Genomic DNA, 26,280 nt, shown 5'->3' with positions numbered 1-26,280 from the left:
CCAACATCTTCCTAGTAGAATCACACATTTTTATTTCCTGATAAATTAGTGATGGTTTTAAGTAAATATTTCTGTGACTTCAACTGTCACACATAGACTAAGCATTAAATGATCCCAAGTGATGATTTATGAAGATGGATAAGCTAACGTTTTCAATTTGTGTTCTCTTTAGGTACTTTATGGAGGATCATTACTTTAGAAAGTAATGTAAAACCTTTGGAAATACATTTTAGTTGTCAATTATATTCAGTTCTGTGGAAAACAATTTTTGAGGGTAAATTAAATGAATATTTCATTAAAACCAGATTACCTCATACTCATGATAAAGTAACTGATTCATATATTGCTATAAAGCTTGCATTATGTCTTTTCTATTTGAACAATAGCATTTGTGTTTTAAAGCTGAATATTTCAATTTACCTAGTTAATTGGAATGTTCAAATTACTGAGTTACTTCAAAATTTTAAGAACCAGAAAGTTCTTTGGAACTTTGACATGATTAAATCAGTGTCTTCAACAAGGTGGAAAAGAAATTAGTATCTTTTTCTGTTAAAGCAATACATACACATCCACAGACTTAAACATAATTACATGTACGTATACATATTTTTAAGATATGTTATTACTGAGTTCTAAATATTCTAATAGGGTCAGGACCTAAGAACAGAAGCCACAGCTTTTTATAGTTGAAATTCTCATTCGAGTCTTTCTAGTATACCAAAAATATGTAATTTTTGCTTAAAAAGAGAAGAATGGCATATTGTTACTCTAATTCATGTATGTCTGAAATTTTTTAGCTTAAAATTACAGTGGTAATGTCTGTTGTTAAATTTTCAGCAATTAAATCTTTGAGACATAAAAATCTTTATTGATAATATAGAATCATTTACTTTTAAATTTAGGCATATCTTTTTTCCCATAGGACCAGTAATTTGGGATGTTTCCTGTATCTCAACTGTCTAGTTACCATCCTTCTTCTTTACCCTATAGGTTTGTTACAGGCAAACTTCAGAAATTGACAAAATTTGACATTGTGTATTGATCCTTGTGTTAATCTTTTTTGTAACCTGTATTACTCTCACAGCTGTTAAATTTGTTTTGGGCAGCAAAAAATCTCTACCCCTCTATTAGGAAAAAAAGAAATAAATACTTATAGAAATGCAAATTCATAGTCAGGCAACAACTGAAGGGTTGTGAATAAATTGAGTTACAGGTTCAATTCAACAAAGAATCATTGCCCTGTCCACTGGTCACACGATATAAGATGAATAATAATGTCGTTTTCCACATGTGGCTTATTTTCTGGTAAATAATTTGATCCATTTCAGATCAAAATGTCTGTGATAATTTAGATATTTTTGGAAAGAGCGGTTATCTGCTTTGAAAATGAGAAACTTGGCATATTTGGTAGTTGTGTTCCTACAACTGTGTTTTGTTATCCAGTATATTTAGCCATTCTTAAATACTCCTGGAAAGTGAGAATTCATATTGACCCCTTATTAAGCCCTTAATGGTAGAAAAAGTTTTATATGACCTAAATTTCTCTTGCTGCTGTTGGAACCATATCCTCTTCTTTCTTTCTTATAATTTATCTTCATATGCTTTTAGAGACTCCTGTCTCTCTCATCCAAGATGTGTGCTGATATCTATATGCATGGAGATGGGGCCTTGTAGAACTATTCTGGCCCATCAATTTAGGTCAAATCAATAAGCTACTGTCAGCTTTTAAGAAGCAAGATCCACAAAACTGATAGGACAAAGCAATCAGAGAATTCAGGTCTTCAGCTGTCATAAAGCAATGATTGACTGGTTTGGCTGTAATTCAGAGTCTTATGTACTGGCTTTGCTTAACCATGTGTGTTACCAAGGTGTATATACATTGGTATATAAAATGGTAAAATTACCACTCCTTTCATTTTTTGTTGTGGACTGTTTCATAGTGTATTAACTTCAATACTTTTCCCCATTTATAAACCCAAGCCTTTTTATTCCTAACGGGGCAAGTATATTATTTCTTTACCCTAATCATGGTTTCAAATACATCTTTTTTTTTTCTTTGAATTTTTAACCTTATGTGATCTCTGCATAGTTCATTCACTCCATTTCTCTAAACTAAGTCTGTTTTTCTTTTCACCTTCTCCCTCTCTAGAGTGGGCTTAGGAAAAACTTTTTCAGTTCTTTTTTTATAAACTCTTTTATATTTCTTAATCTGAATTGCTTTATATTTACTTTGTCTGCAAATTTGGTATTTCAAATATTATTGAAAAAACACGACGTCTTGGGTTTTGAAAGTTCCTGAATATTTGTCTTGGAGTAATTTTAAAGTATGACACTTCAATAATAGGAGAAGAAAATTTTATCAACAGAAATAGGTTGATTTATTTAGGAAGTAGATTCAAGAATCCATATTTCTTGAAACCTCTTTCCACTGATCATGATTGCTCATAAAAGATGATCATTATTTTTAGACATTGAATAAAAGTAAATTTAATGAATACACAGTTTTGCCTTTCCAGGCCATGGACTCACTGTAATAACTGGAGTTTATTCAGTGAACAGTGAGTGGGTTCTTGGGCCTGGATGAGGGAAGTGCTACCCGTAGCATAAATGGATGCTGTTGTTAGTACACTGTAGTTAGTAAACACCATCATAGTAAATTGAAGCATTCTGTATGTGCTTGTTGAAATTTGCATGGGTAGTTCTTAAGTGTGTTTATTAGCACTTTCTTAGCATTGTTCCTACATCTCTATACTCAAATGATAAGCGTAGGCAGAATGCTAAGTCATTTCATCTAAATGTTTGACATAACACCCTGATAACTCTGGGACAGAACTTTGTAAAATCAGACTAGATTTGAGATAAAATTCTATTGTGGGTTGCCATGTGTTTTCTGTTACCATTTTTAGGGTATTCTTGAGTTTTGAATCTTTTGCCATGTCAGTTTCATTATGAAACTTTTTATCATCTGTTGCTCTAGTATTTTATGTTATCTTCCCGCATGTTGTCTTGTTTTAGAGATTTACACAGAAAAGTCTCAGTTAAATGCTCTAAAATAAGGGCAGAGGGGCGCCTGGGTGGCGCAGTCGGTTAAGCGTCCGACTTCAGCCAGGTCACGATCTCGCGGTCCGTGAGTTCGAGCCCCGCGTCAGGCTCTGGGCTGATGGCTCGGAGCCTGGAGCCTGTTTCCGATTCTGTGTCTCCCTCTCTCTCTGCCCCTCCCCCTTTCATGCTCTGTCTCTCTCTGTCCCAAAAATAAATAAAAAACGTTGAAAAAAAATTTTTAAATAAAATAAAATAAGGGCAGAATGTTTTGGGGGGGGGGTGCCATACTTTTCGAGAGTCTATGAAAATCTTTTATGTAGAAAAGATCATAACATTTAAGAATATAGCCAGGTGACCCTAAACAAATTGCCTAACCTTCTCCATGGCTCAAGTTTCTCATCTGTAAAAGGAAGATAATCATAGTGCCTACTTCACGGGGTTGTGGCAAGGATTAAATAAGAAGATCTGATGATCCATGAATGGTGATTAGCATAGCATCTGGTACATAAATGCTGAATAAGTGTAGGCTTTTATCATTATCAGATGCCCTGTTGGGACCTGTCTTCACTTCTGGAAGAAATATTAATTTTTAGAAACAACCTCTGCATTTGTGGCTTTATCATTAGAAAAAATGGCTTTCCTCGAAGGTGCTAAACTTCAGCCTTGCAAAATTCCAGAGATCCTCATGGTCTTTAGGAAGGGTTTAATTTTGCCACATACAAGTTTACTTTCACGTTTTTCACAACGTCCCAATATTTCATTGATTTATCTTTGAAGAATGTGTTGATTCCCTTTAAACTTTTGATGAAGAGAAGGTGAAAATGTATGAAATTTTTTTCTCAAAAACACATTGAATGTTGCATGAAATGTTGTGCATTTACCAGAGGTCATTTTATTACCTACCTTGACTCAGTTTTTATGAATCTTCCCTGGATGTTAGGTAACGGATCGCTAATTGCAGTATTGTTAATTCGTACTTCAGTGATTAAATATGTACCAATTAATGCGGTGTCAAGAGATACATAAGACGGTGTGGCACTAAACCATTTTGCTCTGCCCTTTTCCTTTTGCTCCGATTCCCCACTACTCTTTAAGATTTGATTCAGAGGCAGTCATTTGACACTTCTGTAAAAGATTCTGATGCTTTTGACAAATGTTAATTGAGAAAGCACTGAAAGCCTGGCTGCATTGTAATCAAAAGAAAATTACAGAGGTTTAACAAGATGTCAGGCAAGTGCTTTACAGGAAAAGATAGACAGGTTTGAATAGGTTTCTGCAGCAGCTGGCTAGACATGATGTTTGACTAATGTACACAGGCATCTCTCATATGGTCAATAAATTATGCCCTGGAAATAAAACACATGATTAAGAAATTTCTCTTGCGAAAGAAAGAAAAAAGGTGTAGAAAGTGTGCAGTATGCATTTACGGACAACAAGAGGTGTCTCACCGCTAAAGAACTAAAACAAACGCACACTACTTTTTGTGGTGAACTTAGGAAACTCTGTCAGTAGTGGCAGGATTATATAAATAACTATTTATGGACCACAGCTTAAAATATTAAACATATTAGTGATTATATAAACTTGTTTTCTAAGTTCTAAAGTTCTAGTTTGTTTCTCACATTATAGAGAAAGCATAAAATAACTTAATGTTTTTGTAAGATTTTTGAAAAATAGTTATTTTTAATTTGCTGTACTCAAATCATTGAAATGTACAGCATCATATATGTAAGATTTTAAGAGACAGTAATCTATAAGTGTTGATAAAACTTTAGTGTGATCACCTAATAGATTTTATTTAATGTATTTTTTTTATTTTTGAGAGAGAGAGGGAGACAGAGCACAGGCAGGGGAGGGGCAGAGGGAGAGGGAGACATAGAATCCGAAGCAAGCTCCAGGCTCTGAGCTGTCGGCACAGAGCCTGACGCCAGGCTCGAACTCACAGACCCGGAGATCCGGCCCTGAGCCGAAGTCGGATGCTTAACCAGCTGAGCCACCAAGGCTCCCCCTAATAGATTTTAAATGATAGCATTAAAGTTTTACTGACAGAATTTTCGTTCTTTAAACTAATTAAATGGTAGTTAATGAAGGAAACATTAAGCTCCATTATTTTTTAACCTGGTGGATTTAACAGTTGGAAAGTAATGCTAGAAGTCAACCTTTTAAAATAATTTCTTTTTAAGTTTATACTCTAAATGTGTAACTGTGGTTCCTTTTATACTCCTTGTTCAAGTCGGTAAGATAATGTAGGGTTGTTTTCAAATTAGGCATGATTTGATCTAACCTGTTATCTTGATAAGAGATTGCATTGTAACCTGTGACCAGAAGAGTTGCTTTTTCTGCCTACATTTTCAAATGTAAATATGCCTAACAAAGCCTCAGATGTTTCCTTACTAACACAGCACAAGCATGCCAAGCTCATCTTCTGTTTGGATCTAATCAGGCATGCTCAAAATTCTCTCAAGCAAGAATGGCTGCTGGGTGGAAAGATGTCACAGTATTTATTTTCCTGCAAGATGTAGAGTGGGTGACTTTAAATTTTCTGTTGTCTTAATTATATATAATTGTCAGGTTTTTATTGATACTTTGGTTATTTATAGGGTATGAATTTATATAAAAAAGAATTTTTCCATATTGTTTCATTTAACATATAATATATTTGGTGTGGACACCGCAACTTTATTTAAAACCGACCTTCGGTTTCTGTTGGATGATGCATCATAAAATATACTTAAATTGTATTCTCAAATATTTCATTGAGATACAGACTTAACACAATTCGAGTCGAACAGACAAACCGATAGTAAAGCCTCCACGACCATCACTTAGTCAACGATATGAGTAAATTGACATAAATGAATGTATTTATTCTTTCTCCGACCTTACTGGCGTTCTCACTAACTCTCATTTCGTTGGACTTGGGGTAACTGGATGGGAGGGGTTTTGTGTTGTGTTTGTGCCTATACACGTTCCCGTGTGTGCCTGTATGTGAGTGCAAGTGTGTGTTTGAGGTTAATATACTCATCTTTTTTCCATAGTGCCTACCACAGCTGTGACAATAACTTCTTCAGCTGAGCTGTTCAAAACCACAGTACCAACCACAAGCACTGCTTCACAGAAAGGCCCCATGAGCACAACCGTAGCCGGATCACAGGAAGGAAGCAAGGGGACAAAACCACCTCCAGCAGTTTCTACAACCAAAATTCCTCCTGTAACAAATATTTTTCCCCTGCCAGAGAGATTCTGCGAGGCATTAGACGCGAGGGGGATAAAGTGGCCTCAGACACAAAGGGGAATGATGGTTGAACGACCGTGTCCCAAGGGAACAAGAGGTATTTCTTGTAAAAAGCCAAATGTCTATTTTTAAATTCAGTAAGTTGGTTCTGAATTACACCGAGGTGATTTCGAGGAAAGAGAGACATTGATGATAACTACCTCTGTTATTATTTTTGTTAACTTTGGTAACAAAACATCTGTAGACAACTTAACGGTTCATAAACTGCACAAGTTATTGAAGGTCAGGCTGTGAATTACCTCTCCCTTTTAAAGACCTGGGTCAAGCGTGGCATTTTTTGCCCATGGACTCCAGTGAGGCTTCTTACAGCTGCCTTTCTCATTAGGAGTATCATTTTGGATGAGTCCCAAGAAAATCAAGGGCTTTTTGTTTGTTTGCTGTAAATGTCTGATACTTCAATGCTGACTTTATATTTACTGTTTACAATCTGCATTATACCCTACTTTTTGTCAGTTATTGTCAACCACTTCCATTAGCGTTTATTCAAAATTTAACATGCAGAGTAGTATCATCCTAGCTGATTTCCCGAATGCCTGCAGAAAAATGGTTTCAATTTCACTGTTGTTTTCTACATCTGTTGTAGGAACTGCCTCCTATCTCTGCATGGTTTCCACTGGAACATGGAACCCTAAGGGCCCCGATCTTAGCAACTGTACCTCACACTGGGTAAATCAGCTGGCTCAGAAGGTTGGTTGGAACCTTTTAATATGATACACATTGGTGATTAAGGGCTTTAACGTCTAACATAAATAATTTAGCTTTGTATGTTAAAACCAGTTTCATTGCTCTTTGTTCAGTATAAAAATTTAAAAAATTATGCATAGTTTTGTCTGTAAACTATTTGTTCAAAGTTACATATGTTTTGGGGCATGCTGTTTTCTATGTTAAGCTTTTTAATGAATACATACTTGCTTAATTTCATTCATATTTAGTTTGTTCTGTTTCTTTTGATGTGTGTAAGACAAATAGTCCATTGGCCTAATAAATCAAATATCATTAAGTTTGCAACTGAATCCACAGAATGCAAGCAGATGTTTGTGCTTTATATCACAGATGATTATAATAGAATAAATAAAAATGACTTTAAAAGGCATTAGTAACTTTAATATTACAGTGTAATGCAGTGACATTTTAGTTTCTCCTTCCTCATTTACCTTTCTGAAATGCAAGCAAGTGGTAGATAACACCTCCCAGTATCATGCTGATTACATTCTGGTTTAAATTTCTGGATCTTTGGAATAAATAAATCAGATTTTTAAGCAGCTATTTAAAATGGTGGTAGTGAAATTGAGAGAGCTATCTAAAAGATTTTTTTAAAAAGGGATTTCTGGTTTTCTTCTTTTCTTTTCATTTCTTTTCAAGGTCTGGTTAAGAATTTCTTTTGTGTCTTGAGGATTTAAGAACCTTTAATCATCTGAAATGAAGAGAAAGTTATTGGTCTCAATTAGTTGCAGATTTTGACATATTTGCAACTATTTCTCTCACCACAACAGAGATACTCGGGAAAAGAACAAGAAGCCACAAACAGAACAAGAAGTCATACTGAGATAATATAAATTGTCATTTCAGATCAGAAGTGGAGAAAACGCTGCTAGTCTTGCCAATGAACTGGCGAAACATACCAAAGGGCCAGTGTTTGCTGGAGATGTGAGTTCTTCGGTGAGATTGATGGAGCAGTTGGTGGACATTCTTGATGCACAGCTGCAGGAACTGAAACCTAGTGAAAAGGATTCCGCTGGACGGAGTTATAACAAGGTAGGTAGGAATTTCCTGTTATTTAGTCAGACATTTTATATGGCAGCTCTTCATTCTTCTAGCGTTGGACTGCCAAACCCCTGCCCCCCATGCTTGACATATACTTAGAAACAAAATTTCTAATTCGGTTAATTTCCCAAGAGAGAATTAGAGTTGAGAAAGGAGCAACATGACAAAAAAAAAAAAAAAAGTTAAAATCTCTGAGGGAGATTTTAGTTGGTAGCAAACATTGCCTGATTGTGGTCAGTACTCCCACTTCCAAACGCATTATCTGCACTTGAAGAGATTATGTGTTACACACCTCATACACTCTGGACGCTAATACATGCAACTCTTAAGGTTGCAGCAAAATTGTACCGCATAGAGGAATGTTAGCCACTGTAATACTGTTTTCAGTTGCAGGTTTGGGGAGAAGGACAGGTTTCCCTCTCTAAGAGGATGGTGTTATTAGTGCTCTTAATCTTTCCTAATATGACAAAAATTTGGTAGCTCTTTTAACCATACTATAAAATAAGCCTATGGGATTCATATTAAGCCAAAATCCGTGGCTAATATGGTTTTATAGGGTTAAAAAGTAGACATTTTTGTTTCTTTTAACCACATATTTTGGCTCTAGTTTTATCACAGTGCTTTGGATTAGTATATTTAATAAAATGCAGCTATAAACTGTAAATGGGCAGTTTTGGCAGTCAGCGTAAACTCACATAAATCCAGAGGACTGCTGTGCATAATAAACTTTGAGCTCAGGAACACAAGCCTAAGTTTTGAGGATTTCTTTTTTCCTCATTTTCGACAGATAAAATCTAACCTCTGATTTTCTTTTCTTTTACTAAAAAGCTCCAAAAACGAGAGAAGACATGCAGGGCTTACCTTAAGGTATCTCTCCTGTGCTGTCACCCTGCTTTCTCCCTCCTTCAGCTACCTGCCACGCTTTCTCATCTTGCTGCATGATCCAATGTATTTCAGTCTTTGATAATTATATAATGTGCCCCATATCAGCTGTACAAATGTTGGCTTTTCTCAGGTATATTACTCTCAGAATAAGCAAATAATTTACTTTTATAATTTTTGCTCTTTCTTCATTTATCCAAACATGCAAGAATTTTAATGAAATATCCTCTGAATTGGAAAGTAATCATACAGTCTCTTTGTTTCCTGTTGTCATCTCTGTGGATTAAAAAACAACTTGAGTAAAACAGCTATGATATATTCTTGGCAGTTTATCATATCAAAGACTGTAGAGTCATAATGTATGTGCATGAAAAAGTCACTGCTTTCTTATCTCTGTGGTGTACTCTTAAATAAAAAAAAAAAAAAAAGGCTTTGTCCTGAAAGTTTTAGGAGTCATTTCTAGAAGCAGGTTGATATGGGGATGGGTTACTAGAAATGAAATATAAATAATGTGACAGTGTTATCAATATATGTTCTATGTTGGTTTTTATCAGGCTAATAGAAACAGAAAGCCCCTGTTTGGCTCAGAATCCTTGTTCACTCCAGCCGATTTTTCTCCCTGGTATATCCAAGTAATAGGAAGCATGCTGAGGCTGACAGTGGAAGTGTGCCACGCTAGTTTTGTGTGATAGATCAAAATAATAATACCCGATTGCATTTTGTTTTATTATGTGAATTTTAGAAGTTTCTCTTGGGGGGATGGTTATTTTCTAATCCTACTCCTCTGGGGGCCGTATCCTTAATAAATCATACCTTGAAGAACTAATTCACATACATAGAACAACAAAACGAAAAACCCTGTAGTTCTGTAGAATAGAGGTTATTCAAAAGCCATGACTTACCAGTTGTAGTTGCAAGAGCTTTTAAAAAAAAAAAAAAAGGGCCTGTCACTAGCTCGTAATAGACAGTGTTGGATCTGAAAACTTTACAAAAGGAAAGGTGTCGGGAAAGTCTGTTTTTAGGTAGTAATATTCTGAATTTCCTTTTTAGCCTGTTTAATGGGGGCAAAGAAATAACTGCTGAAGTGTATAGAATTTGTCATACTGAAATTTTCAGTTCACCTTTAAGGTGTTAGTTAATGTGTGAAATGTAATAATTGGTATGTTGCCCAGGACATAGATCTCAGTGGGAAAAGAATAGCCGTCTTTCTTTGGCAGGGAGAGACTACTTAAGGAATATGATTAGGCTAATGATCATTTTTGATTCCGCTAGAAAAGTACAAATGGTAATAAATACGGAGTGTTTCAAATTAATAAAAACTTGTCATCAGCGAATTATGTGTATGCGTAGTGAGTTTCAGTGTGACCTTAATTTCTGACCAGTGTCATTTTCAGTATCTCTCAAATGAGCTTCTCTGCCCAGATAAGACTAATAAAACTACTTAAATTACAAATCAGAAGCTGACTTACACTATGCAAATGAAGTGAGTTCCCACTTGGTGACAGAGGATTCATTTGTAACTTAGATTAGAGGCTCCAGTCTGTATTTCTTGGTGACTAATGAATCTAGCCTCAGCAGACCAATTTCTGTTCCACTCTAGTTAATGGCTGCAGCAGTATCACTGTGAGCATTTTGACTATTCTATCTCCCATTAGAGAGAGAAAAAAAGCCTTTAACGCTACTTGGAAGTATCTTCCACCTGCCAGGAAGGTCGTGGTGGCTCACAAGGCAGACAGAACGAGGATATTAAGATGGATTAAGCTAATTAATCTTACTCTGACAGTAGCTTCAAACAACTTTTCCCCTTGCTTATTCCAATATCGTACCTCAAAGTAGCGATTTTTGTTGTTCTTTGCACGATGTATGTTTTTTTCCCTCAGTGATTACCAATAGATCAAAACAATTTATATATGGCCTTAATGACATATTATGACTAGGTAAATGGGATAGAGTAAATAAACTTAGTGATTTCAGCTCTCCAAGCCATAGTCAATGTACGCTGTAGTTATCAGTACAAAAGCCTGCCTTCAGTTGCTTAACTGACTGGGTTGTATTTTTATTTAATGTTATTTTGTTGGTAATAAATTGAATCTACAAATATGAACATTTACAACTCGGATGGTTGTGAAGACCTTATTCTACTTTTCTGTTGTCCTAAAATTACTAGTATAGGCTTTAAATATTTCGATTGTTCTCTTGATTCTTTTAAAAACAGATCATTGTTTATGAACTAAGGTATACTCTCAAGTGTTTTCTAGCTGGACAGGGAATTGGAAGAGTGAAATGCGCACAGATAATTTATAAACTTTGAAATCATCTTGGTTTTTTTTCCCAAAGGTAATAAGTGGACAGTGGTATAAGGCACTATTTTGATTACTGTTTTAGTTCATGTTCTAAAATACAGTGTGGTTTAACTTTTCAAGCATAAATATCAGGCTATTCTAGAGATCTCAGGGTTTTCTATATAGAACATTTAAATCTTGAGGTTATAAGTAGGAATGACATGTGTGTAAGAGTAATTCCTCAGGTTAAGAGCTGACGTTGGTTGTACTTCTCTTCGACAGTTGAGATACTATTAGATGAGTATAAACGAGCCATCTTTTTACGTTTACCCATTAAAATCAAATAGTGTTCTACTAATCTTCAGCTCCATTTTGAGATGGTAAGATATGTTTCAAGTTGGCCAGGTAGATGTTATTCAGGTCTTCTTCCATCTTGAAATGAGAGTAAATCATCATGACAGATAAATATCACAATTGTCGCTAGTCAGTGAGTGAAAATCACCTTGGTACTAGAAGCAGTCAAAACTAATGATAGTTTTCTAATGGATGCAGGCAATTGTCGACACAGTGGACAATCTTCTGAGACCTGAAGCTCTGGAATCCTGGAAACACATGAATTCTTCTGAACAAGCGCACACAGCAACGATGTTACTCGATACATTGGAAGAAGGCGCCTTTGTCCTGGCTGACAATCTTGTAGAACCAACCAGGGTCTCAATGCCCACAGAAAATATTGGTAAGTGAATATATTGTCAGCTTTAATTTTGATTTAGAAGGTACGTGTTTAAGAGAATGATGCTTCCCTTCTGAATCTGTTTTTTCCCAGAGCCAAACTTCTCTTTTGTCAAATTACAATTTATTGATCACACTTCATAAAATTAATGCAGAAGCCAAAATCTTTCTGTATCTTTTAAAAGTTGGTTTTATGTAGGTTTTTTTTTTTCCAACTGAAAAATCATTAAAGAAGTTTAGAGTACTTAAATGCCAGAATATGGATTGCGTAAGTAATGAAAGTGCTTGCTGTGGAACTGGGGAAAACGCTTTCCCATTTTATATAACATGTTCCTAATGAATTTAAATTACTTTCTGGAATGTATCCTCCCGGTCAGATATTTTAGGCACACAGAATTTGAGCCAAATGTTTATACTAAACACAACTGCCTTCAGGTGAAAATGTGGTCAACGAACTACATCTCCCATAATGCAGAATATACATGCTTCAGATTGCAAAATAGCTGCAGATAGTTTCGAAGCACAATTTAGCATTTAAATGCTGGCCGTGAGAGGTAGGAATTCACTTTTGATGATATTTGAAAAACTCAGTAAGTACAGTAAAATTATATTAATATAGGCTTGAATGATTTAGAATTGTTGGTTATTCAGAGAGGGTGAACTCAGATGACGTTTATAATATCTTAGTAAAGCAAAAAAGTTTCCCAAGCATAAATAAAAACAAACAAACAAAAAACAAAAGGGAACACAGACTATTCCTTCCACTAAAAGAGTGCATTGGTGCAATATACTGGAAAAAACTATGTGGGATCCCATATCTTATTGCCTAATTGTACCTGCCTAAATCATGGGACTTCATATTTTAAAATGCAGAAAATAAAGGTGTATAAATCAGATTATGCTAATTGCATTTAAAGTCAAAGGTTTAAGTTTATTTTAAATAACTGAATTTTTAGAAAGAAATAAAGTGTTATTAAAACCATATGTTTTTGTGTACTCTGAGCTTTGGGAATGATAAAGAACTCAGTAACCTCAAATTAGGTGAAACGAGGCGACAGTATGTAAATTGGCCTGCCGTGATCTGGGATAGCGGTCATAAGGAAAATGGTACTCTGCCACGGCCTTAGTAGTAATACAGAATGAATAAAGCTGTCTGTTTTGTCCAAAACTTTCATTATTTTTGGTTAATTTATTTGCTAGCCCAATAAGATTCCTAAGATATACATTGAACAATTCTTCTCAACTTTTTCCAGTGATATACCTGTAAGGATAAAAAAGTGTAAAGTTGATCATCTTAGAGGATGAATCATAGAAAATATTATTTGAAGTGGCACGTTTAACCTACATTTGTTTTCAAAATCTTCTAATGGCTATTAAAAAAAAAAAGACACCTGAAATTTCCCTTTTACACCCTTTTCAGGTATGCAGAAATATTTGATGGGTCAGGCTGATATGCTGTGCTCCCATCAACTTCATCAGCTTAGCATATATACAGGACACATTGTTAATTAGATATCTGAGATAATTCGATGGCAGCTTGAGACCTAGTCTGAAAATGTAAATGTCCAGGAATTTTTTTTTCTAATGCCTGTTTTTAAGAGTTCTAAAGTATTACACTTCATGCTGGTTTCTTTTCTTTTCTTTTTTTAAAATTTTTACCTGAAAAAAGACAGGGCACCTGGCTGGCTCAGTCAGTAGAGCATGTGACTCTTGATCTTGGGGTTGTGAGTTCGAGCCCCATGTTGGGTGTAGAGATTACTTTAAAAACTAAAAAAAAAAAAAAAAAAAAATCTTAAAAAAGTAACAAAAGACATTGTTGGTGAAGTTTGTTACAGAATGCAGTACACATGTACTTTTGATTTCTAAAATACAAACAATTTGGTGGCAAATACCATCCATGATTTAGCATGAGGAAAGCATTTACCTTTTTCCTGGGACTTGTTCTCTTTTTAGACATGAGGACTAAAATAGCCCATTATTCCTTTATGTCCTCACTTTCCCAAAGCTCTTAACTAAATTTAGGGCATGGCTACAATATCTTAGGTATTAAGACAATTTGATTTGACTCCTTAGTGATTTCTCCTTGAATCCTTAGTTTAACTTTATTGTGTGATTTACCCTTATAATACATGACCTCATTAAAATTGTATAATTATATCTCGTATAATTATATTTGATTATAGCTTTTTAAAGTCAATTTGGAGGTATAATTTCTATATAATACAAGCAGTGGTTTTAAGTGTACAGTTGGTGAGTTTTGACAAATGCACACCCATGTGACCAACATCACCTCAGAAGGGCCCTTGATTCTCTTGCAGTAGATCTCCTCATACCCCCAGCCCCCAGTGATCGCTGGTCTATTTTCTGTCACTAATTTAGCTTTGCCTTTTCTGGACCTTTAGTTGAATGGCATCATGCCGTATGTACTCTTTTTGATCTTGCATTTTTTACACAGAACAATGTTTTTGAGATTCATCTGTGTTGGTAAGAGTATCAATAATGCAGTCTTTCATTTTTCTTGCTGAGTAGTATTCCATTATAAGGAAACACCACTAATTGTGTATTTATTCACTTGTTAGGCATTTACGTTGTTTCTACTTTTCCGCTGTTACTGATAAAGCTGCCATTTTCCCACGTGTTTATACTGTTTCATACTCCTAAGTGCTATGAGACTTCCAGTCACTCCACATCCTCATGAACATTTAGGATTGTCAATCCTTTTGATTTTAGCCATATGAGTAGTTTGTAGTATCATCTCATATTGGTTCTGTTTTGCATTTGTGTAATTGCTAAGTTACTTATTACTGATAGCTGTTCAACTCTTACATGCTTATGGACCATTTCATGTATCTTTTTGTGAAGTGTCCATATATTTTGCCTATTTTTAATTGGATTGTTTGTCTTCTTAATAATGAGTTATAAAGATACCTTATGTATCTGTTATTCAAGTCTTTTGCTGGTTATAGATACTGTGAATATTTTCCCTCAGTATGTGATTTTCTTTTCATTTTCTTAATATCTTGAGAGGAGCAGAATTTTTTCATGTTGACAAAAAATCACCCATCTTCGACATCTAGTTAACCCTATTTCGCTTGTTACTTACTCTCACCATTGTAAAGCAAATTTTAACATCATATTATTATTACTTTCAATACTTTAAAATGTATCCCATGCATTAAAAACACAGTGCCATTGCCATACTTTTAAAAATTAACATAAACAGGTTCAAAAGATAACAAAAGGATGTTTAAATTTACTTGATTTTGCGGAGTCACCTGGCTCAGTTGGTTAAACATCTGATTTCGGCTTAGGTCCCAATCTCATGATTCATGGGTTTGAGCCCTGCAGAGGGCTCTCTGCTGTCAGTGCAGAGCCGACCTCAGAGCCTCCAGCCTCCTCTCTCTCTGCCCCTCCCCTCCTGGCTCTCCCTTTCAAAAATAAATAAACACTTAAAAAGTAAAAAACTAACTTATGTGGTTTTTGTAAATTTGTTAATGCTTAATTTGTTTTGACCAGGATACAAACAAGTCCCTGTGGTACATTTGATACATTGCTTGAGTCATTTCTCCCTACATCTTTTCTTTAAACCTTTTTCCTTTTTTTGAAGAAATTGAGCAGATGATTTGTACTATGAAATTTCCCACATTCTCGATTTGGCTTATTTCTCCCCACTATATCATTTTACATAATTGATATGTACTAATAATTGGATCTAGAGGCTTGATGAGTTCAGGTTTATTTGTTAATTTGTTTTCTCCAAGAACCTTTCCATTGCATCCTGCAAAAGAGGCACATGTTAGGTTGTCTTTCTTTGAGATCTTATGACTGATTAGGTGGTTTGGGTATTATCAGCCTAATCCATCCATTATAAAATACCCTATCATTTATTTTCCCAGTGGGCTTAGCAGCCAACATGGCTGTCAGTTTAGGCTTGTTTATATTGTAGTAACAAAAACCCCAAAGTCACAGCAGCTCTCAACAGCAAAGATTTATACTCCTTCAAGCCACGTCACCATTGAGGCTTGGTTTTGGCCCTGCCAAAGTCGGCACCGTGTTGTTTGTACCCTGGGATCCAGGCTCACGGAACCTAGAATGGTGCTGGTCTCCCGGCATCGGCCATAGTTTTTCCTGTACCTTCTCTTTTCTTCCCCTTTCTTCTCATTGGAGCTACTACTTGGTAATGAATTTGGACACCACAAAGACAGAAAAATATATTAAAATCCTGTCTACACCATTGGTTGTGAGTGAGACTGTCCTATGAATGAAGTGTCCTGGCTGTCAGGAAGCCTGTTGAACAAGGCATATGTTATTCCAAGCACACAGAATATATAGATTAAGAGAATATCAGAACTGTCTGTATTCTAGTCACCCAACTGAGCCACACCTGAGCATTGCACCATCTTCGCTTCACATTTTGGGGGAGCTAGTTATTGGCAACATATAAATCCCTTGGATCCCCTCCTTCTTGATCGGATGAGTGTAACCACCATTCTTAATTTGTTTGCTGGTGTTAGTCATTTTTTTTTCTAATTTTGCTCTCCAAGTATGTACGTTCAATAGTTGCTTTTTTGTGCTTTTAACATTAATGATTTTACACTGTAGATGTAGTTGTATAATTTTGCCTTGCCGTTATAGTTTTCATATTTATGCACGTTGATATGTGCATCTCTAGTTTATTCGTTCAATCTAACAATACACCACAATGATTTGACTGCCAATGATAGATATTTTAGTGGCCTGTGCTTTTTGGCTGATAACAAGGAAAACCGTGAAGGTTTTTGTATATCTTCATGCTCATATGTATGTGCCTTCCTAGACATATATGGACACACACCTAGAAATAGAATTTTTGAGTGATGAAGCAGGCCCATCTCCTTTATTAAATACCGCCAAGTTGCTTTCTAATATTGTTTACCAGTTTACATTCTCACCTTTAATACCATTGTTCTTCATCAATCTCTTTGCTAAATACACTTCATTATTGACATAAGTGTTATTCTAATGGGTTTGAATGGACCACATTATTGTTTTAATTTGCAGTTCTCAGATTACTTAATGTCTTTATTGGGTATTTTAGTTTTCTCTCCTGTGTATTTGTTGTCCACAGGTTTTGCCTATACATTTATTTTTCTGTAGCTAATGTTTTCTGGACACCGATTCTTTGTAGACTGTATAGTTCGAAAACATTCCTAGCATCCCTTCTCTTTTTTACTTTGTTTATGATATCTTTTATTTTACAGGATAATGAAGTCAGATTTATCAGTGTGTTCTTCTAGGGTAGGACTTTTTTTGTCTTAAGAAATACTTTAATTGGGGCACCTGGGTGGATCGGTCAGTTAAGGATCCAACTCTTGATTTCAGCTTAGGTCATGAACTCACGTGTTAGGCTCTGCACTGACAGCCCGGAGCCCGCTTGGGAATCTCTCTCTTTGCCCCTTCTCTCCTTGTGCTCTGTCTCTCTCTCTCTCTCTCTCTCTCTGTGTGTGTGTGTGTGTGTCTCTGTCTCTCTCAAAATAAATAAATGAACTAAGAAAAAAAAACTTTCCTTTTTGGTGTCCTCAAAAATTTTCCCTGCTATGTAGTTATACTTGTAACTTTATAAATGATCTTATACTTTAGAAATGACAAAATTGTGCCTTTTTTTTTACAATTATGTTCTAATCCAGCTGAAAATTATTTTTGTTGATGATATGAGGGAAGAAACTAATTTGGTTTTTGTTTTCTGTTGCCTTTTTTTTTTGATAATATAGATAATGTGCTGTTTCAGTACTTTTAGTTCATAATTCATTTTTTCCCCAGTGGTTTGTAATGATATCTGTCATTTCTATGCATGTTAGAAGTGTGTTATACTGCTCCTTTTGTTTTTGTTTCAATACTGCTAATGTCTGGTAAGTTCTTTAAATTCTGCTCCGTGAGGATTACTGTAGCTGCACTTGGCATGTCTTTTCCATGTGAATTTTAAAGTCAGTTGTCAAATTCCACAAACTCGGAAAATATTATTGGACTTTTCATTAGAATTAGGCTGATTTTGTAAATTGATTTTGAAAGAAGTATCACAAATCTATTTACTTGTTGAGGTCTCCCAAATAAGACCTTGTATAATTCTCCATTTTTTGTTAGTTCTTCTAACAAAGTTCTACATTTTTTCCATTAATATGTTGCATTTTTAAAATCAGTTTTATTCTTAGATAACTTACACTGTTTGTTTTTATTTTAAATAGTATCTTGGGACCCCTGGGTGGCTCACTTGGTTAAGCGTCTCACTCTTGATTTAGGCTCAGGTCATGATCTCATGGTTCCTCAGATTGAGCCCCATGTCAGGCTCCACACTGACAGGACAGAACCTGCTTAGGATTCTCTCTCTCTCTCTCTCTCTCTCTCTCTCTCTCCCTCTCTCCCTCTCTCCCCCCGTCTTTCTCTCTCTCTCCCTCCCTCCCCTCCCCTCTCCCTCAGTCACTCCCATCCCCCCTCAAAATAAATAAATAAACTTTAAAAAATAGTACCTTTTTAAAAATTGCATATTGTAATTGTTTATTGTTTGTTGTACAGGATCACATTTGATTTTGCTGACTGCACCCTTGCTAAATTCTTTTACTTCCAATCATATATAGAGTCTCTCTTAAAATTACTGTGCTGTTAATTATATTTTCTGTAAATAATAACATTTTGCTTTTTTCTTAAGCTCTATAACATTTTTCTTGAATTACTGCATTAGGTAGGTCTTTTAGTACAATGTTAATAAATAAAACTCCTAATAGGAATCATCCTGACTTTAAAAAGAATGTTTCTTGAGTTTTTCATCATTCTTTGCGTGTCCGTTTGGAAAGATAAGCTTTATCTGATAACAAAACCTTTATCTTGGCAAAGATTTTTTTCTTTTATTCTTACTCTTCTGTAAAGTTTTGTTTTTTTTTTTTTTTTTTTTTTTTTTTTAGTAATTGAATGGGTATTGAAGTTTGTTGAATTATTTTGGCTAATAATTTTTTTCATCTTTAATTTCTTAATTTGGTGAACTACTTTAATGTATTTTGCAATGAATGCCCTTTTGAGTTAAACTCAGTATGTTCAGGATGTTACACTTAAAATATATGTATGGTTTATTAAATATTTTTGCATCCTGTTAATAAGTGAGAATATTCTATAATTTCTTTCCCTGTGCTGTTTTATGCATCAAGATTATATAAGTCTCGTAAAATGAGTTGAAAAGTACTCTTTTTCTATTTTCTGGAGCAGTTTTTTAAGAATCAGCATACATTTAGCTATCAGTTATTTTTTTAATGGTCATAAATAGAGTTTTTCATTTATTTTAGGCAGTTTTTTGTTTTTTGGAAGTTTTCCCTTTTATCTATTTTTAAATTTACTTATTTATTGATACAATTTTATTTATTGATATAAAGTTGATTATTGATTCTCTACAAAGATCTGTATTAATGATCCTTTTAAAATTCAAATTATTAATTTTTTACTATGGACATGATTTTTAAACTTATGTAAATATATGTTGAATTAAAGCTTGAATTAAAGCTTTACTTCACTAAAATTAAAGTAAATATTTGTTGAATGAAATTAACTCTTTGTACATGTAAGTCTGTATTTGGAACTTTTCATGAGAACTCAAAGGATTTCAGTCTTTCACCCTGTCTTCTGTCTTCTGTAAGAAAAGTTAATAATTGAGAGTCCCTTTCAGCGTAAAAGGAGTGAGGTATACATTAGATGTATATTTTTCCTCTCTTCTTCCCCCCTTCTACCTCCTTTTCACATACATGGAATCTGATATAAAGAGAGGGGATCATCTACCTACCCACCTACTTAATCTTTCTAAGCATGGGTCAGTAAAATAAATATTTTTAACCAGCTTCTGCAGCTTATAGAATTCTAAAATCTGTATGACTCTGATTATAAACTTGTAGTTCAGGTGCTTGACATGTAGTCTGATAGCTTATAAAAATCTTCCAATGTTATGATTTCCTATTTACTACTAAGTCTATATATACTTTACAGAACAAATTTGTGAAAGATTAAAAAAAATAAATTATTATCCAAAGGTAACTGTAATGGTATAAGCCCATATTTGTAAAAAGAAAGGGGGTAGGTGAATTAATCATATCTCTGTGTGTGTATGTGTGTGTGTACAAACACATACACACATATTTGTCTAGGTATAGAAATCGCTATGCAAGAATATACACCATTAGAGTGAAATTCAGAGAAAAATGTATGGACTCTATTGAATTATTAAGAGTATCTGTTACTTTTTAAAATCTAATGGAAGAAACTAATGAATTTTGTATATAATCCCTCTCATTTCATCAGTAAAATGACATATTCTAATTATTAATATAAAAAAGTTGACTTTAGTAGAACCAATAATGCTTTTCCATTCTTTTAAAAACTTAAATGAATATTGATATAAAGTATTGCAATCTTTATTGGAATTACAGTAGACAGTGTTTATGTTATGACTATTATATTTTTGAAACAAAGTTAAACAACATTGGTCTTGTTGATTAGGTAAATGTTCTTAGTGTTCTATATCAGCCTGTTCCCTTTCCATAAATTTTTGAATGTAGGAATAAAGTACAGTGGTTGGTAAACTTTTACTATAAAGGCCCGAATAGTTAGCCTAAGCAACTAAACTACATGGTCTAAGTTACAAATACTTAACTGACATTGTAGAAACTGAGCAGCTATAGACAATAGGTAAATGAGCAAACATGGATGCATTCTCATAAAACTTTATTTACAAAAAGAGGTGGCAGGTCAGATTTGGCACACAGGGCATAACTGTTAAGTTATGGCATACATAACTTAAAAATGTAAAGGTTATTAGTTACTAGTGAGAATTAATGGGAAGGTTTAAAATAATGCCAGAACATTTTCTCATAAATATGCTGTGCTGGTCTCACTATGTTCAGAAATTAGAGAAAACCAAGTATTGCAAAATTGAGCTATATAATCTTATTATGTATGAAAATATACATAGAAATAGATGTATACATGCAATAAAGGCATTCAAATTTATACTTCATATTTCATTTTACCATTGTCATGGAATGTGCCTTGAAAAGTTATTTAATGTACGGAACAAAAAAAAAACCACTTTGAAATATTTTTGTTTATTTTAATGGTATAAATGAAATTTTAAAAGTTGTGTGCTTTTAACTCTTAACGCTGTTCCTAGGATAAAAGTCAGGAATTAGTTCATGACAGAAGATACAAAATCATGGGAAAAAAAGTTAAAATGATTATATGAAATGTTTTAGAGTTATCAATAAAGGTTTAACTTAGAGTAATTTAGTTTATGATTTTGTTGAAATTTAACAGTAAAATTTTATAGGCAGAAAAAAAAAGAAGCAGTGGTTTTCCAGGCAGTTATCATGTGCCGCTTTGTAGTTTAAAGAATGTCCTTTTTTCCTCCCCTTTATCTTTTGCCTCCTCCAGTTCTGGAAGTGGCAGTGCTCAGTACAGAAGGACAGGTCCAAGACTTTAAATTTCCTCTGGGCATCAAAGGAGCAGGCAGTTCAATCCAACTTTCTGCAAATACTGTCAAACAGAACAGCAGGAATGGTAAGATGGAGCAGAATCTTTTAACAAATGACAGGATTTTTTGTTCATTTAAACCTGTTAATCCCCAAAATGCTGCATATTTAACTCTTAATATAACAATACTACTTATCATTTAAAAGCAGATTTAAAATAATGCCTTCCTCTTTCCCAAGAAATTTAATCCAAATAAAGAGTCCAGAAGGATTCTTCCCTTTCATTCTTATTTGGATGTATCTTTTTTCATTCGTAAGCATATTTCCCGTAAAGGCATACGACTGTTTTTATCTTCCTAGGGCTTGCGAAGTTGGTGTTCATCATTTACCGGAGTTTGGGACAGTTTCTAAGTACAGAAAACGCAACCATAAAACTGGGGGCTGACTTTATTGGTCGGAATAGCACCATTGCAGTGAATTCCCACGTCATTTCAGTTTCAATTAATAAAGAATCCAGCAGAGTATACTTGACAGATCCTGTGCTTTTTACACTGCCACACATTGATGTAAGTTATATATGCTAATGAAGTTACAGAAGGTTATAAAACCAGTGAGGACGGAAAGCAAAACTTGAAGTGCTGGGGACAGGGAGAAAGGGAATGGGGAGAAGGCAAAGAGGAAAGAAAAGACCTTTCCATTTGAATTTCAAATGTTGGACTAGGTCATAGACATAAGTTTATTTAAGTCTGTGAACATAAAATTAAATGAGCCTGGTTCAGTGATTATTAGAACTTAAGTGTATTCTTAATGAAAGCTAATTCAGTAATCAACAGGAAAATGTAAATGACTGTAATTTGTTTTAGAATGAAAATTAACTCTTACCTTAGCAGCAGGATAGCCTAGTATTAACTGTTAGGACTCTGCCTTTTTAGCATGGCAGACCTTTTTGTTTGTTTTTCTTCTTTTTGATTTTACTGATCATATGCAACACAATTGTGATCAAGTATTGTGGTGTTTTTAAAAATCTAGACTTGAAGAGAGGTGATTCCTCTGCTGTGCCTTAGAATGAAGTTGGCTGTTAAATCATTATCCTGTGTTGGAAGATTGGCTGCAGAATTTTGGCTTCTGTTACAAGCAGAGTGAATACGTGCCCACAGATAGCCAAGTGATCCCCAGAATTGGCAAAGAAAAATGAATTTGTGCACTGTTCTCTTACATCTGCTGCAGTTAGTTCACTCTTTTAAAAACCTTGACGATGCTGACATGTCACTTAGAATAAAAATGGGCCCCAAATAGATTTTTAAAATACTTGGTCCTTACAGAATTTTCTCAGAACAAATTCAAGGGTCTATTTTTGTCAGAAAAGAAAAAAAATGATTCCAACGTACCATCAGTATGTAAAATCATAAGATGGAAATTGTAATTGTGGAAAATGGGTCTTTGGTAATTTAGAGTACACTTTAGAGTGTTTCGGACTATAAAACCCCTTTTAAGTTAGATATCTGCCTTGTATAACATAGTCTACAATTTTGCTGATGAAAAACTTTATAGTCCGAAACATGCAAAGTTTAATCTAAATTACCTTTTACACATATTAAACAATTGCTATTGCCATCTTAGAGTGTAAAATCCTAATTTTATCTTGTCATTTTATTTCCCAGCCTGACAATTATTTCAATGCAAACTGCTCCTTCTGGAACTACTCAGAAAGAACTATGATGGGATATTGGTCTACCCAGGGCTGCAAGCTGGTTGACACTAATAAAACTCGTACGACGTGTGCATGCAGCCACCTAACCAATTTTGCAATTCTCATGGCCCACAGGGAAATTGCAGTAAGTATTTGCACTTCTAATTAGTAGCAGAGAAAAACCTCAGAGATTCAAAACAGCTTGGGTAACAGTCCTGTCTTTGGGTGCTTATCGGAACTAAAACTTAGCAAACAAAGTAGTGTGAATTTCTGATTGTCTCTACACTGTCCGTATATTTTAGGAGGTCTTGGCCCTATATTTATTGTTACTTCTCAAAATCTGCTTTACAGACTTGTTCTGAGTTTTTCTCCTTTGGGCAGGTGTTTGGCAGAGGCAGTCAGGGATTTAAAAAAGGAGCAGAAATAGGTCCTACAAAAGAGACTTGAGGATTCTAAAATTTAACACACCCTCCCCATCTGGAATGTCTGAATCTCGTTTTACAACTTTGGCTTTGAGTTTTCCTAACAACGTTGCACACTGCAAAACTGCAGATTTTGAAAGGTCAGGATAGCTTCTGGAACGTTTCTTCGTGTTCCTTTCCGTGATTAAGAGAATGATAGCCAGAAGATAAAACATTTTAAGAAATATAGCGTGAAAACTCTCAGGTCTATTGTGTTCTTTGACTCTTAGTATATAAATAAATATAAAAAGTCAAAGGGAAAATGGAAGCTTAAAAATTTTTGTTAGCCAGGACAGTCATTAAGATGCCAATTATTTTTTTTATCATAACTGAGTATCCTTTATTACAGTATATAAATATTCTCCTGTGTTTATGTAGGTAATTATCTCAGTCATTGTTTTGAAATAATTGGGCTCTCGCATTATTTTGTAGGTAAAATCTTCCACTTTCGTAGGTCATTCGTTGGATATAAAAGTTAATGAGATAATATTGAACTCTGTTATACGATCAAGTTTCCTTTTTAGTTTTGAACCTTGTTTGAATACATAAGAATGTAAACACAGAGTTTAGTATTTAAACATGAGCTATCACATGTGAAAGCTACCTTATCTTTAGTTGATACAATGCAGAAATACTAACGTTCCTCATATTGTTTTTATTTCAGTACAAAGATGGAGTTCACGAATTACTCCTTACCGTCATCACCTGGGTGGGAATTGTCATTTCCCTTGTTTGCCTGGCTATATGCATCTTCACCTTCTGCTTTTTCCGTGGCCTACAGAGTGACCGCAATACTATTCACAAGAACCTTTGTATCAACCTTTTCATTGCGGAATTTATTTTCCTAATAGGCATTGACAAGACGAAATACATGGTAAGCACCCCTTCAGCTTATTGCCCTTGGATCTCTGAAAATTACTATAACAGGTGTGAATCCACACATGATGTCGATATTGATATTTGACCTTGTAAACTTAATATAGTTGACGATGATGATGTTGGAGGGTAATTTGTAACAAATTAAAAGAGAGTGCTGCAATCATTAAGTATTATTACTGTGAGTTAATTCATTTCTTGTATCAAGGCGCAGTAGCATTTTTCTGGGTTGTTATTAAGACATGTGATTTGAAGAGAAGAGCTCTAGGGATACTGACGTGAAAAAAATCCTATTTTTACCATTTTCACTTTGCTTATGGAGTCATTCTGACTAGTGATCATTTCTTCATCTTTTAGCAATTTGTTCATCACCATGAGGTCTCAGTGTCAGTACTTCATAATTAGTTAATGCTTTACCCTCTATCCATCTGCGCTGGGATGAATTTTAAGAATGCTTCACATACGACAGGAAAATATCATTAGGAATCACAGCCAGGATATTCATCATTAAAGTGAATTTTTAAATTCTGTTATTGAAAAAAATAGAAGTAACATATTTTATTTAGAACAACTGTTCCAAAGATCTATGGAGCAACTAATCTGTACGTAAAATATTCTGATTTAATAACAAATAATTCTCGAAGAGAAATTAAAGTATGTTTTCTTATCTGCACTTAAATTTCACTAAAAATAGTTATATCTTCCAGTGATGAAATTTCTGGCACACCTGGCCTTATATCCTATAAGCATTAAACTCTTCAAATTTGGCGTTTAGAACTCATTTCCATTTATTTAAAAAAAATTTTTTTAAAGAAACAGTGGTTTCTTTAACGTTTATTTTAAAGACAGTGAGAACTATCAGTGAGTATTGTGTAATTTTGGCGTAGTCTGTATTCATGTGTTCTCTTTTGTGCTTTTTTTTCTTTTCCTTTACAGATTGCCTGTCCAATATTTGCAGGACTACTACACTTTTTCTTTTTGGCCGCTTTTGCTTGGATGTGCCTAGAAGGTGTACAGCTCTACCTAATGTTAGTTGAAGTTTTTGAAAGTGAATATTCAAGGAAGAAATATTATTATGTTGCTGGTTACTTGTTTCCTGCCACAGTGGTTGGGGTTTCAGCTGCTATTGACTATAAGAGCTATGGAACAGAAAAAGCGTAAGTAATTGCAAGCGACCTGAGTGTTTTTCAAGTGAATAATTTTTTAAAGCCTGTTAGCTGTCAGTGAGGGGCCCTGACAGACTAAAATAGCATCTGAAAGCTTTATTGGTAAGAGAATGGGCATGCCGTGCACAAATTACAATCAAGTCTTTTGTAATTTTCTAGGTTCAGAGGATTTGTACTCTAGCGAGGCAGATTCTAAATTATGGACTTTCTTTTTAACACAAAAGATTGACCTGAAACAAATTGAAAAAGTAAATAACTTTTTGGCCTTAGAAAGATATTAAGTAAAAATTCTTCTGAACTTAAAGCATCTGACAGGTTTAACTACTCAGTTTTAACCTAATGCTTCATTAGCTCTCTTTGTGCAGCCGACCCTCTAGCTAACTCTCATTCTGAATTGTGACAGTAGCACATTCCATCCCATATGTTCTACTTTGATAATATTTTATCAGGCAGTTTGAAAGGATTAAAATAAGTCACTGTCTTTCATTTATAAAAAATATAGATATTTATGGAAAATGACAGAAGGTAGACATAGCCATGTTTCTAAGGATTTTATTTGCTAGAGGCATGAATTTGCCTTCCAATTCTGTTTATTTTTTCCTTTGATAAAA

At 34.5% G+C, this 26,280-nt stretch overlaps 1 protein-coding gene across 32 annotated transcripts in view; it reads left to right on the top strand.

The window, feature by feature from the left end:
• The window catches only part of ADGRL2 (adhesion G protein-coupled receptor L2), a 625,339-nt gene that overhangs the window by 577,205 nt on the left and 21,854 nt on the right, over positions 1 to 26,280 (top strand). For 23 of the 32 annotated variants that reach the window (XM_060625624.3, XM_060625633.3, XM_060625637.3 and 20 more), the window contains 10 exons: positions 6,081 to 6,374; positions 6,921 to 7,024; positions 7,907 to 8,092; positions 8,930 to 8,968; positions 11,818 to 12,001; positions 21,439 to 21,564; positions 21,837 to 22,042; positions 23,138 to 23,311; positions 24,292 to 24,501; positions 25,440 to 25,660. In XM_060625624.3, coding sequence (XP_060481607.1) covers positions 6,081 to 6,374; positions 6,921 to 7,024; positions 7,907 to 8,092; positions 8,930 to 8,968; positions 11,818 to 12,001; positions 21,439 to 21,564; positions 21,837 to 22,042; positions 23,138 to 23,311; positions 24,292 to 24,501; positions 25,440 to 25,660 — 1,744 coding nt within the window. The remainder of the gene's footprint in view (positions 1 to 6,080; positions 6,375 to 6,920; positions 7,025 to 7,906; positions 8,093 to 8,929; positions 8,969 to 11,817; positions 12,002 to 21,438; positions 21,565 to 21,836; positions 22,043 to 23,137; positions 23,312 to 24,291; positions 24,502 to 25,439; positions 25,661 to 26,280) is intronic. The other 9 variants (XM_060625635.3, XM_060625638.3, XM_078451755.2 and 6 more) reach the window with 1 other exon arrangement.

Source organism: Panthera onca, chromosome C1, assembly GCF_046562875.1.
Source record: "Panthera onca isolate mPanOnc1 chromosome C1, mPanOnc1 haplotype 2, whole genome shotgun sequence".
Taxonomy (NCBI): domain Eukaryota; kingdom Metazoa; phylum Chordata; class Mammalia; order Carnivora; family Felidae; genus Panthera; species Panthera onca.
The sequence above is the reverse complement of the archived record's forward strand: the minus strand, read 5'-3'. Positions and strand labels throughout refer to the sequence as shown.